We start from the raw sequence: 17,774 nt of genomic DNA, 5'->3' as shown, positions 1-17,774 counted from the left end.
CTATATTGTTTTTCTTATTAATATTATTATTATTATTATTATTACTATTAATGGTATTATTTTTATTAATTAGTGGATATGTATTGCTGAATTTTCTGACTGATATAAATTCGTGAATAATAATATATATGTTGAATTTACGTAGAGATAAATTTGTGGATAATAATTTGCTTGTAATGCTGACCTTATCAACATAAATATGTAAATAATAATTCATATAATATTAATTTATATATCAATACAAATTTGTAAATTACAATTAATTGATAATTTAAAAAAAAAATTGTAGCAAAAGATATTTGTGATCATGAATCATAATCAATTTATAAAAACTTAACATATAAATCCATAATAAAGAGTTTACCATGAATTTATCATATATTTATGGAATTATGTCTAATTTTAATGACAAAATATACTTAAAACAATAACAATAGCACACACATGATCCAATAAAAAATAAAATCAAACTTATAAAGTAAAATTTCATATAATTTTATGTTATAGTTTTAAAATATTTATAGTGAATATAAAATTTTATTCATGTTATGTACTTTTCAATGGCGTAATATTCTTGAAAACAATGAAAAGGGCAGACATGGATTATCATTGCAGCAGAACGTAGGCGTGCTGTCTAGCCAGAAGAAATGTACGAGGGAGGACCTACTGCAGTAATAGTCTGATCAAATGAGATGCACAACACTGACTTTAGGTGTGAATTTGATCTTTTTAACACAGCCGCAACACGAGCCTCACGTCACGGCTACCAAAAATATAATGTCTATAAAGGGACGAGGTTTCTGTTTCGGTCTTATTGCTCTAACATCCTAGTGATTCACCGTTAGTGTGAGTGTGATGAGCCAATGTCGCTAAATCGTATGATAAATGTAATATCTTTTAGTATAAATGCATAACTGACTAAACATCTTCTCAGAATCCTGAATTCTAAATATAAAATTTGAAGGTTATTCTCTTGCCGCATGGATCAGCAACAGGAAAATCAACCTTCTTCAACCAGAGTCGACAGAAAGATTGTAGAGAAAAACAGGCGAAACCATATGAAGAATCTTTATTCTGAACTCAACTCTCTTCTCCCTAGTTATAATCCCAAGGTCTGTTTTCTCTCTCTCTCTCTCTCTCTTTCTCTCTCTACTTATACACCTCATGCATGCGAGGAAATCATGTATACTTTTTTTTGTTCAATCATGCATCCATAAAACCTGAATTTTTTTTATATTATGTGATGAAATTACAGTGATGAATTCGTATACTGATATGGTGTAGTCTTTTGTTTAATTAACTCAGCAAGTGGTGGCGCTGCCTGATCAAATAGACGAGGCAACGGAGTACATAAAAAGCCTAGAGGCAAAAGTTAGGATGGCGAAGGAGAAGAAAGAAAGGTTAATAATGGAAAGGAAGAGAACTCGAAGTGGTTTCTCTAGTGATTTTGAAGCACGAGGAAACCTAAAGCCGCCAAAAATGGAGATTCATGAAACGGGTTCTGTGCTTCGAGTCATTCTAACATGTGGGATTGATGACCATTTCGTTTTCTGTGAAATTATCAGAATATTGCATGAAGAGAATGTTGACGTAATCAATACCAGTTATTCAGTTGTTGGAGATTCGGTGATTCATGTTGTGCTCGGGGAGGTTAGTATATATGTCTTATAATTGTTAGAAAAAAAACTCGTTTTACACAAAAGCAAGGAATTTATAACCATTTTCCTCTCTTTGCTTATTATATACTTTATGCAGGTTGGGCAATCAATGTTCCAATCTGGAGCTAGCAAAGTGAGTGAGAAGCTGAAATGGTTCGTAAACAGATCTATCTGTGATGAAGAAATGGACCCTAATGTTATGGGATTCTGAAATTGGAACTACTCATACATGGGTGCTTCTAGATCTTACCCTAGACAATGGCTTACCACCAAATCCTAAGTAAATTTAAAATATAAATTTATATGTACAGAAATTAAGGGCAATGCCTTTAGCCTCTGATGTGTGTAAGAAAAAAATAAGAGCACTGCAGTATTGGACATAATTTCCGAAAAAATTGGTATTATGTTGTTACTTATTTCACTGCAATCAGTATTTCTTGATTTACACAAATGCTAATACCCACCGATTATAATAAGTGTTACTTGATTTATCGAAAATAAGAAATTCTGTCTTACTATTTTGATAGTCAATGTCAAGAGCATTAAGTGCGAAAAATTGTAAAGAATCAATATCAGAATATCACAAAGAGTGTTAAAACTATTAAGTGAAAATGGTTGAAGTATATTAGAATTTTCTAAATATTAAACTTCTATTTTGTAATAAAATTTGAAAGTAGAACACTTATTTAAATCTTGAAGTCACATTTTTTAATTGACAAATAATATAGTAAATTAATAACTAAGGTATTTAAGGGATGTTATAAAAAAATATTAGAGGTTAGGCTAATCTAATCTCCTACAGATTTTTCCCCAAATCAGCGTTCCCTTCCCCAAAAAATTGTAGAGCCTGTACTACAAAGCCCTACTTTAATACAAAACCTGAAAGACCAAATTTTTTTTTAAGAGAACCTGGACATTTCATATGCGACTCTTTCTTCCTACACCTCTGTACCTTCTTGTGCCACCATCCGAAAGATGTTTTTGGATATGGAATTGATATTTATAAAATCCAGAACTATTTTTTGCATTTTGAAATAAGCCTATGGATTATGTAATCCGGATATATTCCGGATTATATAATTCGGAAGTCAATCTCATATTTAGAAAAGACTTCCGGATTATGTAATCCGAAAGCTAATTACACATCTGGAAAAAAAAAGACTTTCAGATTACATAATTCGGAAGCTAATCTTATGTATAGAAAAGACTTCTGGATTATGTAATCCAAAAGCTAATAACAAAAGGCTTCTGGATTACATAATCCGGAAGCTTATTCTGGATCTAGAAAAAGACTTCCAGATGATGTAATCCGGAATATTAAAAAAGGGTATTTTGGGAATATAAAAAACATATGGGAGTGGCACAAGAAGGTATGGAGGTGCAGGAAGAAACAACCTTCATATGTGCACCGAAAGAATCTTCCCAACATCTATTTCTGGAATGTGTTGTTGCTCAACGCGTATGAGCTTTGTGTTTCAGATGGATAGGTATATTGATCGTCCAACACAAGGATATGAGGTGCCACTTTGAGAATTTCTACTTAGTCCATCTGAGTCCCAAGCAGAAGTTGGTTTGGAAAGAATTTTGTGGGTAGCTGTAGTAAGGAGCATTTGGGAACAAAGAAATATAATCGTCTTCAACCTAGGACTCTCTGATGCGGAAGAAATATTCCAAATGGCAAAGCTGAGTTCTTGGTTATGGTTGAAATACAGGGTACGTTTTACCTATTCTTTTTCGGATTGGAATCTTAATCTCAATTTATGCATCAAAAGCTATGTGTAAAGGATATCTAGAATGTTAGAGCTCTTGTAAGGTGAATCTTTAAAGTTATGTAGCTGCCACTACAAGAAATTGTCCATTTACATATCGATTATTACATACAGATCCAAATCCGTATGTAAAGTGAACATTACATACAAATTTAATTCAGTAAGTAAATAGACATTACATACGAATTTTTCAGTATGTAAGAATAAAAGTGATTACATACAGATTTTTCCGTATATAAGAATAAAAGTGATTACATACAAATTTTTCTGTATGTAAGACAAAAGTGATTACATACGGATATTTACATATAGATTTAATTCAGTACGTAAATAGACGTTACATATTTAAGCCAAAAGTGATTACATACGGATTTAATCCGTATGTAATTTTGGCACCATGAAGCGAAAATAATTACATACAGATTATATCCGTATATAAAATATTACATACAAAACATTTTTAATAATTGTAATAATAATATTGATATTAATGATAATATTGATATTGATATTTTTATTAATATTAATATTAATAATAACAATATTAATATTAATAATAACAATATTAATATTAATAATAATAATAATAAATATAATAAAAATCATAATATGACAAAAGAACTTGTCTAGTGTAGTGGTTAAAGATTCTTTGGTCACTTAAGGGACTTGGAGATATCGTTGAGTGGTGCATAGGAGCTCTTGCTAAACAGCTTATGCCCTTTTGGGTTGGGAGAAGCTAATCAAGTGTTATCATGATGGCTCAATTTTATATCACTTAGATCTTGCTTCCTTTTCTTTTGCGTTTTAAATGTTAAGAGTTGTATTTTTTTTGTTCAGTTTAGGTGGTTGTATATGTGGAATTGAGCCATGTACAAGGGTTGGGATACCCCTGAAGTGTCCCTTTTATTCTATTTACTCATTGTCGATCAAAAGAAGAAAACATTACAGAGTTGCCACAACAACTATGTTCATAAACCAATAACCATTCACACAAACAAACAGGGAACATGCTGCAAAAAGGAAGCCTAGCTACATACCTCTTACCCCTTGTGCCTGCACTCTCCAAGACCCCAAACCAGCATCCTATACACATGACCAGGAACAACTCCATCAAAGCTCCTGCTAAAAACACAAAATGCACCCTTACCCCTTACACAAAGCTTTTTAAACAGAGGAGAGGGTACAAAATCCAGTAAGAGAAAGAGTAGTCAAAAGATCCAGCTCTGTGTTTCAACCATAGCCAAGATTTTAATTGGGCCATATGGAATATCTCTTTCGCGTCTACTACTCCTTGTCTAAAAATAATTTCATTTCTCTACTCCCAAATACATCGGACCACCGCTACCACACCCTTTTCCAAACCAATTTTTGTACTATTGATGCATGTTGCAGAATAAAACTCTCAAAATGACATTGCACTTCTTTATGCTGGACAAACTCAATCCCAATCCAACGGAAGCATAGAATCCACACCCGTTGAGCATAAGAGCACTTTATAAAAATATGTTGTGATGATTCGTCTGAGAGCTGACACATCACACATGTTAAGGAAGTGTCCACCCTTCTTCTAGCCAGGCATGTTCTAATGGGAATTCTATACAGGAGGACCCTCCAAGCTGTTGTCAAGACATTTATGAACGCTTTGGATTCCCATAACTGCTTGAACATATGCAATCGAGCTTTGCGAGACGCATATAAGCTGATCTAACAGAGAAAATCCCCGAGGCATTGGCTCCCCACAATTGGGAATCCCTAACCTCCCTGTTCAAACTAACTCTTGATATCATCCTCAACATATCGTCTACTTGTTCCTCTTCCCATCGGTACCCGACTCTTCTCCAATTCAACTTCCACCTCCATACTTCGTTCTCCCAACCTCCCACCTCACCCATAAATTTCCTTTGATCTAGAGAAATAGAGTACAACTTGGGAAATAACAATTGAAGAGAATTACCACCACACAACACGTCCTCCCAGAATTTAATCTTTTCCCCTTTTCCCACTTTCCACTCTAGAACTCCTTGGAACCACCCTTCTTCATCCCCCTATCCACAACTTTAAGACACATATCTCCACCACCTTGATTGTAGCTTCACACGTAACGGGCATCAGTCAACACCTGTTCCATATTTCGATAAGAGAATATCTTTCCATTTCCCTGTTTCCTCAAATACTAACCTCCACTTCAACTTAGCCAGAGGACCGTATTAAACTTCCTTATATCTTTCCTCTTTGAACTTACACATATTGTCCCAACTCACCCACGAAATTGAACTCTTCTCCATTCCCCAACCCCACAAGAATCTCCTTTCGATGATAATAATGTTGTTAAACACTGATTCCGATGCTTTAAATAAGGAAAGATAGAACAAAGGAATAAATGATAACACCGATTTTACCAGGCAAAGTCTTCCAGCCAAAGACAAAAAATGACCATTCCAAACACTAAGTTTAGCTCTGATTCTGCTCACAACTGGTTCTCAAAATTTTTTTTCCTCGGATTTAGCATAAACTTCAATATCTTGCCTCTCAACATTTATGCCTGCCAACTTTGATTTATGGAAGTTGACCTTGAGACTCGATGCTAGCTCATAACATCTAAGCATAGCCTTCAACGTAAAAATATTAGCATAAGAGTCTTGACACATAAAAAGAGTGTCATCTGCGAATTGAAGCACACAGATGTCAACCTCATTGTACCCCACCTTCACACCTTTGAGAAGGTTAGCTTTGGTCGCCTGCCTAACTAGTCTAGATAACCCCTCAGCTACCGCGATGAAAAGAAACAGAGCTAGAGGATCACCCTCCGTAGGTAATATCTACTGACTCCAAGTCAAGTCCCTTGAGTAATGTCCATAGAAGCTTTAACCATTACATCAGTCAAGTTTTGTTGTCATGTTATGATTATTATTATACTTATGAGTATGACTATCAATATTAACATAATTAATAAAATAAAAATTAATAACATTTTTCATATATTTAATATCATCATTATTATTAATATTATTAATATTATTAAATATTATTAATATTATTAATATTATTAAATATTTTTAATATTTTTAATATTTTTAATATTATTAATATTATTAAATATTTTTAATATTATAAATATTATAAATATTATTAATATTATAAATATTATTAATATTATTAAATATTATTAATATTATAAATATTATTAATATTATTAATATTATTAATATTATTAATATTATAAATATTATTAATATTATAAATATTATTAATATTATTAATATTATTAATATTATTAATATTATTAATATTATAAATATTATAAATATTATTAATATTATTAATATTATTAATATTATTAAAATTATTAATATTATTAATATTATAAATTTTATTAATATTATTAACATTATTAATATTATAAATTTTATTAATATTATTAATATTATTAATATTATAAATTTTATTAATATTATTAACATTATTAATATTATAAATTTTATTAATATTAATAATATTATTAATATTATTAAATATTAATAAAATATTAATATTATTAAATATTATTAACTAATAATATTAAATATTATTAAATATTATTAATATTATTAAATATTAGTAATATTATTAAATATTATTAATATTATTAAATATTATTAAATATTATTAATATTATTAAATATTATTAATATTATTAAATATTATTAATATTATTAAATATTATTAATATTATTAAATATTATTAATATTATTAAATATTATTAATATTATTAAATATTATTAAATATTATTAATATTATTAAATATTATTAATATTATTAAAATTATTAATATTATTAATATTATTTAATATTATTAAATATTTATTAATATTATTAAATATTTATTAATATTATTAAATATTTATTAATATTATTAAATATTTATTAATATTATTAAATATTTATTAATATTATTAAATGTTTATTAATATTATAAATAATGTTAATTTTATATATATTTTTATTAATAGTATTTATATTATTAATGTTATTATTACTGATATTATTAAATTTGTTATATTACTAATATCATTAATACTATTATTATTATTAATATTATTCATATTATTAATATAATACTAATTATATTATTTAAAGTATTATATTAATATTATTAATTTTATAATATTAATAATTTGTATAAATTAGTTATGATTATTATTATTTATGAATATGAATTATGATTTTATAATTCTTCATATTATATTAATATTTTTAATATTATGTATATAATTATTATGATAATAGTTGGTAGGTAATAGAGATTAGTGGGTGATAGTTTGTAGGTAATAGAGATTCGTGAGTAATAGTGGATAGGTAATAAAGATCTTAAGGTAAAAGTTGGTAGGTAATAAGATCCGTGGGTAATAGTTGGTAGGTAATGCTGAATTTACCCACGGATTCAGAATCTGTGGATAATGTTTGTAAGTAATGTTGTTCGTAGGTAATATCTGTAGGTAATGCTGAATTTACCTACGGACTCAGATTCGTGGGTAAAAATCCGTAGATAATACTGATTTTTTTGTAGTGTGTAAAATTAGTAATCATGTTTTGCCTAACCTCTTCTGATAGTACCTTGATGTCTATCGCCCCCAACTTGAAACCAAAATCATGAATAGCTGTTTTTTTTTATCAGCAAAGAATAAATTATAATAAAAGAGGTACTTCAGGGGTACCTCAACCCCGTATACAATATCCAAGAAACCCAACCCGTCTAATGGTTTCTTGAATAAAAAAACCTTCTACCAACCCAAAAAAACTTCACAAAGATCTAAAGAGACCATTTCCTAACTGCTTAAGAGCTCCCAAGGAACCAGAAAACAACACCCATTGTACCATATTCTGCAGAACCAAGTGGACAAAACCATGTTGTTGCTGCAGTATACACTTTGCACCTCTAAACTTTATGAAAAATGATACATGGACAACTTTGCTCCAGTATACAACCCTTTTTCTTTATCTAAAATTTCAATTTTTGTATGAAATGACAAAAATACCTTTTTTTATATCATTAATTAAGGGTTGTATAGTGGAGCAGGTTGTCCATATATCATTCCTCAAACTTTATAAGCTAAAGGAAAAGAAAGATAGGCCTGGAGTGCGCTAACACGTGCCTCCACATTAGAAATCCAGCAAAGGCACAACTTGTAATAAGCACTAAAAGCAGCTGGACAGGTAGCAGAAAAACCATTAACTTTGATCCATATAGGGAAGCTTTCAACCCTTCCTTCTACTCCACCATACGACTTCCATTTCCAAGCTTCTAACTCAACACTGACTCAACCTCCATACCACATGCTAGCTTGAAGATATACACAACCCTGACATTCATCTTCTTCCATGAACCAGAAACGGTTTTAATACATCTAGAATACCAATTGATATTATACCAGTCCCAACTTCAACTGCCTACCCAGAATTAATCTCCCTACATTCTTACTAGCAATCCAAGTACCATACCGTAAAGCTAAATCCTTCCATTCTGCTTCCTTAACCACATGCACGTAGGTCACAAGTGGTCCTTGGCTTTTCTGGCTCCAAGACTTTGTCACAAGACTACTACAACAAGGCACGCTGCACCTGCCTACAAAGGTAACAACACAACTACAACACAACTGCTCATTCTCATCTTCAGGCTCAACTACTACTCTTCATAGCTGTGGAAAAACAGATTTTCCTGCCCTGCAGAACCCTGCTTATGTTCAACTTCTGGTAGTGAGCAAATTCACCTTGCCCGACACTTCCCTAAGATAGAGTATTTGCAAACACTACGTACCATCGTCTTAAAACATTATTAATAAGACACGAATGTTTGCATGTCTTATTACATAAGATTTCTTCACCAACGTTAAAATATTCATTCATACATGAATGTCACCAACAGTCTTATATGCCCTGAATTTTTAACTTAATATTATTTATAATTATTTTTATTCAAACATTTCAATATGTAAACAATATTTTTTAATTTTAACAAAATAAAACATTCTTTACCGTTTTCATTCACTATAAGAAAATCATGAAAATAATAACCAAATTTAGAGAAAAAATAATTAGTCACTATATTAAATAAGTTAAATATTATTTTAGATACTAAAAAATTATTGATATCTAAAATGGTTTCTATTATTAATAAAAATTTATAAGATAGTTTCTAAATTGGTATCTAAATTAGCTATCAAGGTTTTAGCTACTAATATTTTAGATTATAAATTAATCTCTAGAAACTAATTTAAAAGTCTTGATTAATAATAGAAACTACTTTAAATACCAATAATATTTTATTTTATAAAATGATTTTTAATTTAGTCAATATAGTAACTAATTATTTTGATCTTTAAAATTAGTTTTTATTTAATAATTTTTTTAGTGATTATAAAACTAATTATATTTTTTTATCATTTTTAGATTAATTGGTCTACAATTTAATTTTCTTTTAATGTTTTTTTTTGTTTATAATGACTTTGTTATTTTTTTATTATGGATAAATATAATTTGTTTTCTAGTGTCATCTTCATTGTTATTGTAAATTTAACAATATTTTGGTCTAAGCACAAAATTTAACCAGTCGCGGACTTGAATTAGGGTCGGGACGGTTCCTCTTCTAGGTTAAGCTATCTCAACAGGCATTTCTGATGGTGGTATCGTCAATTGTAATTCCAGATTTTAGAACTTCGAAAATAGCAGGGAACCTATCAATCTGTGGGAGTTAGGTAAGAAACTAGGAATTACGTGTAATGGGAATGAGGAGGAGGTTATCAAATAAGACAAATAGATGCAGGAGAAGGATCGTGAGGTGATGATGAAGTATGAGGAAGGAAGCAAAATTGGTGTCACATGATAATAGTAAATCTAAATATAAGAGGTCTTAAGGGGAACCAAAGCTAGATATATGAGACATATTATTGCTTGTGAGAGTGCAAATTTTGTGAACTTACAAGAAACAAAAACAAATGCTTTCTTGGATGCCAGATGTTTTGTCTTGTGGGGGATAATAAAATTGGATGGGTTCACAATGAAGGAAAGAATGGAGCTTATTATCCATGTGGAATAAATAGGTGTTCTATTATGAAAATCATGTGATGGGAAAAGGGTACATTGCTATTCTTGTCCAGCATGTAACTTCCAAGACTAGGTGTGGTTTAGTAAATATGTATTTTGCATGCAATTTGAGCGATAAGATAATCCTATGGGAGGCGTTGTCTAACTTTAAATCGGTATTTCGTGACTTGGCGTGGTGCTTTAGTGGAGACTTTAATGTGGTGAGAAGTATTAACGAGAGGGAAGGAGTCAGATAAAGAAGTGACCAATCTAGTTAGATAAGCAGTTTCTATAGCTTCATAGACAATAATTTTCTGTTGGAGTTGCCATTGGTGGGTAAGAGGTACACGTGGTTCAAGTCAAATGGCTCAGCTTAGAGTAGATTAGATAAAGTGCTTGTTTTTGAGGAGGAGCTTCATAAGTGGTCAACGAGCAAACAATATGTCCAGTCAAGAGAAGTCACGGACCACTGTGCTATAGTGGTGAAATCAATTGCTAAGGATTGGGGTCCTAAGCCTTTCAAAACTATCGATGCCTGTCATATGTAGAGGGGTTTGAAGGAGATGGTGAAAAATAAATGGATGTCATACTCAGTGCAAGGGAACACTATATCCATACTTAAAGATAAACTTAAGCTTCTTAAAGCTGATTTAAAAGTATGGAACTTACATGTGTTTGGTCATTTGTATACGCATAAGAAAAGGATCTTGGAGGATATAGAGATTCTTGACAACCAAGATGCTAATGGAGACCTTGAGGCCAACACAAGGGTGAAAAGAATGGAGCTTGATGGCCAGTTATCGCTGACTAATAAGAAGATTGAATCTCTTGTTAGCCAAAATGCTAGAGCAAACTGGTTCAAACACGGGGACTCTTGTTCAGGGTTCTTCCACTCTGAGATAGATAAGTCTAAGGAATGAAGTTAAAGGTGTTGAGGTTGAGGGCCAGCGGAGTGAGGAACCTGAAGTTGTTAGAAAAAAAGTGAAAAAGGTATTTGGAGGTAGGTTTATGTCAACAAGAGACTTCGAGGTTTGTCTTGGGGCGATAGAGTTCAAATGTCTGAACATGGAAGATAATTTGAGTCTTATAGCAGACATATCTGAGGAAGAAATACAGGAAGCGGTTTGGCAATGTGATGGGTCAAAAAGCCCTGGCCCAGATCATTATAACTTCAACTTTATCAAGCAGAGTTGGGGTTTTATGAAAAATGAGATAGTTGTAGCAGTGGCATTATTCCTAGAAATGGGAGTCATACCTAAAGGTTGCAATGCATCCTTTATAGCCCTGTTAGCTAAGGTGAGGGATCCGGTAAAGCTAAATCAATACATACCTATTTCGTTGGAGGGAGCCTTACACAAAATTATCTCAGAGGTGTTGTCAAACAAAATTAAGAATGTTCTCTCCTCTGTTATCAATGAAAGTCAATTAGCTTTTCTGAAGGATAGAGGGATGCTAGATAGTGTCCTCATGGCAAATGAAGTGGTTGAGGATCTTAGGAGGAATAAAAGAAGTGGTATGTGCTTGAAAGTGGATTATGAGAAGGCATATGACTCGGTGCGTTGGGAGTTTCTATATGATATGCTATAGAGATTGGGCTTCCATAGTCTGTGGATCAAACGGATTAAATGGTGTATGGAACCTGCATCAGTCTCGGTTTTGGTGAATGGTAGCCTTATGGAGGAATTCAAACCAAAAAGAGAGTTAAGGCATTGTACCGTCCCGGGGTGATCAACAAAAGGTCAAAGTCAAAGTCAACTCACGGAAGGATGTCGCCCCAATAAGACATCGCCCGAAGCATTTCACAGAGAAGAGGGCCCACACGATGGAATAACCCTAAGTTGGGTGGCGGCGCTGTGGGACCCTCCGCACAGAATAAACGATCAAGTCAAAGGGGCACGTGACAATGCCCACGTGCTCATTAAAGATCTCCAAGCAAGGCTGCATGCATGACACGTGATTAATTAGGGCACCCACGAAGTATGATGGCGCGAGAGATACGACGCTCAAGTTAGAACCCAAGCGGCCACAAGGTTATTCATTGCACTCCAGATAAGGGAAGTCCATGTGCCAGATACGCTCAGATCCTAGGAATAGCGGCGCAAGGACCTTCTCCAAGGAACCCTAGATAAGAGCAGCAACGCAAAGGTAAACCCTAGTTTTCACCTATATAAAGGGCACGAAGAGCCCTAGTAAGGTACGCTTTCATAGCTACACGAGTTTTAACCTAATTCTCATAAGTCACACAGAGCACAAACCCTAGTTGTCTTCGCAGCACCCTGCAGGGAGCACAAGGCAATTAGGGCAACACAGTTTTAGCCACACAATTTCAGTCATTGAGATTATCATACAGTTTTCAGTCACTTTGGTGTTTCTCGCTAGCTGACTTGATCGTCGGAGTGCTTACGGCCGCGAGGGCACCTCTTTGTTCACTTCTTTCAGGTACTCACAGACGGAGCAGGACGAAGGTGCCCTAGCTCGCGAGGACAAGCCACACGCAAAGACGATCCCGGTCAACCGGCAGGAACATTTGGCGCCCACCGTGGGGCCGATAAAACATCGGTTCCACCACACAAGTTTTCAGTTCCAGTTCTCAAAACCCAGATAAGTTGAAAAGATCTTCAGAGAGCCATGACCACCCGACCAGCACGCGCCAGGAGTGAAGAGATGACCCTGCAGCAACTCGTGGGTATGGTGCAAGGGCTGCAAAATGCAATGGCAGCCTCAAAGGTGGAGCAGGAGCGCATGCAGGCGGATCTGGAAGCCTCTCAAGAAAGAAACGACGAGCTCCACCGTGCCAATGAGGAGTTACGCCGTGGATGGCGTAACAGAGACGAGCCTGAGGCCGCATCCCCACCCAGGGAATTCACAACACCGTTTTCACAGGCAATTCTGGAGACAACGATTCCCAATACGTTCACGGGACCCAAAGTGACCTTCACGAGGGTGGAGGATCCTGAGGCACACCTCACGACCTTCCACACACAGATGTTGCTGGTAGGCGGTTCAAACACCATGAGGTGCAAGCTTTTCATGAGCACCTTGACGGGGATGGCTATGGATTGGTTCATCAGCCTCCCAGAGGGCCACGTCACGTCCTTCGCCCAACTTTCACAACTATTCAGAGAGCAGTATCTAGCCAACAGAACTCCCGCCCCAGTCTCATATGATCTTTTTGACGTCAAGCAGTTCCAAGGCGAAACCCTAAAAGAGTACATAAGTCGTTTTGGGGCACAAGTGGTGAAAGTAGGCACCATAGAGGAACCCATGATCGTGTATGCATTCAGGAAGGGGGTACGTCTCGGATCTTTTAGTAAAACGCTCAACTGCAGTCGCCCAAAAGCTTTCGCTGAAATAAGGCGACGAGCGGTAAATCACATTGCCTCAGAAGGTGAGGCATACAAGAAGTGCACGACCGCTGCACCCGTGCGGCCCAAGGCACACATACGTACGCAACCTGTTAGGGTTCACCAAGCCGCCACGGAGAGAAAACACTTAGACAGGAAGCCCGCCTACGAGCCAAGGAGGACCCAGCCTAGGGGTCGAGCAGAGGAAAGAAGAGAAGGGAACAGGCCACCGAGACACAACTTCGTGATGGAACTCAAAGATCTGATCGCGGTGCCCAACATAGCCGACAAGTTGAGGCCACCGGCGAAGTCTAACAAGATGCTAGGACCCCATAAGGAATCGTGGTGCGAGTTCCACGAAGCATTTGGGCATCATATTAACAATTGTTTAGCGTTGGGTCACCAATTGGACGAACTCGTGAAGAATGGCTTCCTGAAGGACTACTTGGTGGAGAAGCAGACAGGACAACAGTCAGTTATGCAACCGGCAAGCGGCGAGGGACAGCAGCACGAGGTGCCCATCCACGGCGAGGTCCACACCATAGCGGGTGGGTTCTCGGACGGTGGATGTACGTCATCGCAACGCAAGAAGTATGCTAGGTCCATAATGTCAATGGAGGCTTTTGAGGATCATTCGCCCGATGTGGACATCACGTTCACCAAAGAAGACCTCAGGGATGTCGTGCCCCACGACAACGATACCATCGTGATCTCACTCGTCACGGCGGGAAGGATGGTTCATCGAGCACTGGTCGATCAAGGGAGCTCGGCAGATGTGATGTTCTGGCCAACTTTCGAAAAGTTACAGTTGTCCCCAGACCATCTGAGGCCGTATGGGGGCTGCCTATACGGCTTTGCTGGTGACCAAGTGGAGGTCAGGGGGTACATTGAGTTAAGAACGACATTCACAGATGGGGCAGTGTCGCGAACAGAGAAGATCAGGTACCTGGTCGTGAATGCCCCCTCAACATACAACGTCCTGTTAGGAAGGCCAACGCTTAATAGGATAGGAGTTGTGCCCTCCACTAGGCATATGAAGGTCAAACTACCTTCGATGGAAGGGGTGGTTATCACCATCCGCTCTGATCAAAAGGAGGCAAAGAAGTGCTATGAAAACAGCCTCAGAAATAGGCGATCAGTGTGCCATGTAAGCACAACGCCACCCTCTGGTGCAGGTCCCGGCCAGGAGGACTGGCGAGTAGGCACAACACTTCAAGTAATCGCTGAGGGGGATGCGGCGATGCCAGATGTGGCAAGCATCGCAGAGATAGAGGAAGAAGGCGACCGCCTGGAGACCACCAGAGAGTTAGGAATCGCAAGGGCGGTCATCGCCAGTGAAAGGAGGCCCCAGCCGGTCAAGGATTGGCTCGAGAAGGAGATAGGCGGAAAGACATTCAAGCTGGGAAAAACCCTAGATGACGAAACGCGGGATCAGATCGCCAAGGTAATAAGTAGACATCTGGATGCGTTTGCGTGGTCCACCTCAGATATGCCGGGGATTGATCCCGACCTCTTGTCCCATCGTTTGGCAATGGACCCCCAAGTCAAGCCAGTCAGTCAAAGAAGGAGGAAGTTCAATGAAGAAAGAAGGCAGGCGATTAGGGAGGAAACACAGAAACTCTTATTCGCAGGCCACATCAAGGAAGTGCAGTATCCGGAATGGCTTGCTAATGTTGTGTTGGTAAAGAAGAGCAACGAGAGATGGCGAATGTGCGTCGATTTCACAGATCTGAACAAGGCGTGTCCAAAGGATTCCTACCCTTTGCCCAGCATAGATGCCCTGGTAGACAATGCAGCAGGGTGCAAACTGTTAAGTTTCCTGGATGCCTTCTCGGGGTACAACCAGATAAAGATGCACCCCATGGATGAGGAAAAAACTGCCTTCATGACGGAAAGGTTGTGCTATTGTTACAGGGTGATGCCCTTTGGGCTGAAGAACGCGGGAGCCACGTATCAGAGGCTAATGGATAAAGTGCTCGCGCCCATGCTAGGGAGGAACGTACAAGCCTATGTCGACAACATGGTCGTGACATCCACGGAAAAGAATCGGCACGTTGCTGATCTAGAGGAACTATTCGCTACAATAGCCAAGTACAGGTTGAAGCTAAACCCCGAGAAGTGCATTTTCAGCGTAGAAGCGGGAAAATTCTTAGGTTTCCTCTTAATCGAAAGAGGAATCGAGGCGAATCCTGATAAGTGTGCTGCCATCCTGGCAATGAGAAGCCCTGCCACTGTCAAGGAGGTACAACAACTTACAGACCGGATGGCCGCCCTGTCGCGGTTCGTATCTGCTAGTGGGGAGAGGGGCCACCCGTATTTCCAGTGTTTGAAAAGAAATAACAGGTTTGTCTGGACGAGAGAGTGTGAAGAGGCTTTCGTGAAACTCAAGGAATACTTGGCGAGCCCGCCGGTTCTGTGCAAACCCCAAGTGGGAATGCCCCTCAAGTTATACTTCGTCGTTACTGAAAGGGCGTTGAGCGCGGTGCTCGTGCAAGAACAAGATCAAATTCAGAAACCTATCTATTTTGTCAGTAAGGTGTTACAAGGTCCGGAAGTGAGATACCAAGCCTTAGAGAAAGCGGCGCTGGCGGTCGTGTTTTCAGCGAGAAGGCTACGACATTACTTCCAGAGCTTCTAAGTATGGGTGATGACTGACTTGCCCATCCAAAAGGTTCTAAAGAAACCGGATGTAGCTAGAAGGATGGTAAAATGGGCGGTGGAGTTGTCAGAGTTCGACGTCAAGTACGAACCTCGAGGACCGATTAAAGAGCAAATCTTCGCCGACTTTGTGGTCGAGCTGTCCGCTGAGACAACGCATAATGCCGGAAGTGATGATCGTTGGGTACTCTCGATTGATGGGTCGTCCAACCAGCTAGGTAGTGGGGTTGGAGTCATTTTGGAAGGACCCAACGGTGTGTTAATAGAACAATCCCTGAGGTTTGCCTTCAAAGCCAGCAATAATCAGGCGGAATATGAGGCATTGATTGCCGGTATCCTTTTGGCAAAGGAAATGGGGGCGAAGGCACTGATGGCCAAGAGCGACTCTTTGCTGATCACCGGGCAGGTGACCGGCGAATTCCAAGCCAAGGATCCACAAATGGCGGCTTATCTAGAGTATGTACAGGAGCTGAGAAGTTCTTTTGCATTGTTCGAAGTGGTGCACGTACCAAGGGAGCAGAATGCCCGAGTTGACTTGCTTGCCAAGCTCGCCAATTCAGGCAAGGGGGGCAGGCAGAGGACTGTTATACAAGAAACTCTAAAGACACCTCGGGCGTTCGCAGCAGACCACCAGGTTCTTCAAGTTTGCAAGTCAACGGAAGGGATAGCATGGAGTCATCAATCGTTAACTCAATAAACCTTGAGAGTGTTGGGTTTAATAGTGCCAAAGTTCAAGAGGGGGGGTGAATTGATCTTTTAAAACTTCTTCGCAGAAACAGTGTTTAACCCAGTTTTACAGAAAATAAATCGATTTATGTAAAAATGAACAGATTTATTTTAGCACTGTTTTTGTTTGAAAAGCTTTTAATTCAGCAAGATTAATCACAAGATCATGCAGTGAAAATTTTCAGCAGCACACACACAAATATCAGATTTGAAAGACAGTGAAACACAAAACTGCAAGCTTCAATTTCAAGCAAGTGATTAAGGTTCAATTGATAGCATGCTAATTAATTGAGTGATCTTTGCAAACAAGCTGTTTCAGTGGCTTTTAACAGACTATGAATGTTCTTCTTGATGTTAAGCAAATTTCCAGAAATTAAGAACACTTAATCACAGAACAGCAAGCTTCAACTTTAAGCAATTGTTTAAGGTTCAATTAATGGCGTTGACAGTTTCTTGAGCAACCTATCACAGTCAATCTGTTCCAGTGGCTTTTAGCAGATTTTATATGTTCTTATCAGATTAAAACAGCTTTTTCAGAAATCAAGAACAGTATGCACT

At 36.9% G+C, this 17,774-nt stretch overlaps 3 protein-coding genes across 3 annotated transcripts; all 3 read left to right on the top strand.

Moving 5' to 3' along the window:
• Positions 1–839: 839 nt before the first annotated feature.
• LOC137834489 (transcription factor bHLH162-like) lies at positions 840–1,897 on the top strand. Its single transcript, XM_068642524.1, has 3 exons — positions 840–1,112; positions 1,306–1,650; positions 1,756–1,897. Exons 1-3 carry the CDS (start codon positions 981–983, stop codon positions 1,867–1,869), a joined length of 591 nt encoding a protein of 196 aa, XP_068498625.1. The 5' UTR covers positions 840–980; the 3' UTR covers positions 1,870–1,897.
• Positions 1,898–13,116: 11,219 nt separating this feature from the next.
• On the top strand, positions 13,117–16,470 carry LOC137834331 (uncharacterized). The gene has a single exon (XM_068642389.1). The coding sequence runs from the start codon at positions 13,117–13,119 to the stop codon at positions 16,468–16,470; it is 3,354 nt and encodes a 1,117-aa protein (XP_068498490.1).
• A 9-nt stretch (positions 16,471–16,479) lies between these two features.
• On the top strand, positions 16,480–17,187 carry LOC137834330 (uncharacterized). The gene has a single exon (XM_068642388.1). It carries the CDS (start codon positions 16,480–16,482, stop codon positions 17,185–17,187), a length of 708 nt encoding a protein of 235 aa, XP_068498489.1.
• The last annotated feature ends 587 nt before the right edge of the window (positions 17,188–17,774 follow it).

The sequence above is a fragment of the Phaseolus vulgaris genome, chromosome 5 (genome assembly GCF_000499845.2).
Source record: "Phaseolus vulgaris cultivar G19833 chromosome 5, P. vulgaris v2.0, whole genome shotgun sequence".
NCBI lineage: Eukaryota > Viridiplantae > Streptophyta > Magnoliopsida > Fabales > Fabaceae > Phaseolus > Phaseolus vulgaris.
The sequence above is the reverse complement of the archived record's forward strand: the minus strand, read 5'-3'. Positions and strand labels throughout refer to the sequence as shown.

What these genes read in the sequence shown, in the direction of transcription:
- LOC137834489 (XM_068642524.1), top strand. Translation starts at nt 981, where the DNA reads ATGGATCAGCAACAGGAAAATCAACCTTCTTCAACCAGAGTCGACAGA. An exon ending in TCCCTAGTTATAATCCCAAG is followed by an intron (nt 1,113 to 1,305) that starts GTCTGTTTTCTC and finishes TAATTAACTCAG; the next exon opens with CAAGTGGTGGCGCTGCCTGA. An exon ending in TTCATGTTGTGCTCGGGGAG is followed by an intron (nt 1,651 to 1,755) that starts GTTAGTATATAT and finishes TACTTTATGCAG; the next exon opens with GTTGGGCAATCAATGTTCCA.
- LOC137834331 (XM_068642389.1), top strand. Translation starts at nt 13,117, where the DNA reads ATGACCACCCGACCAGCACGCGCCAGGAGTGAAGAGATGACCCTGCAG.
- LOC137834330 (XM_068642388.1), top strand. Translation starts at nt 16,480, where the DNA reads ATGACTGACTTGCCCATCCAAAAGGTTCTAAAGAAACCGGATGTAGCT.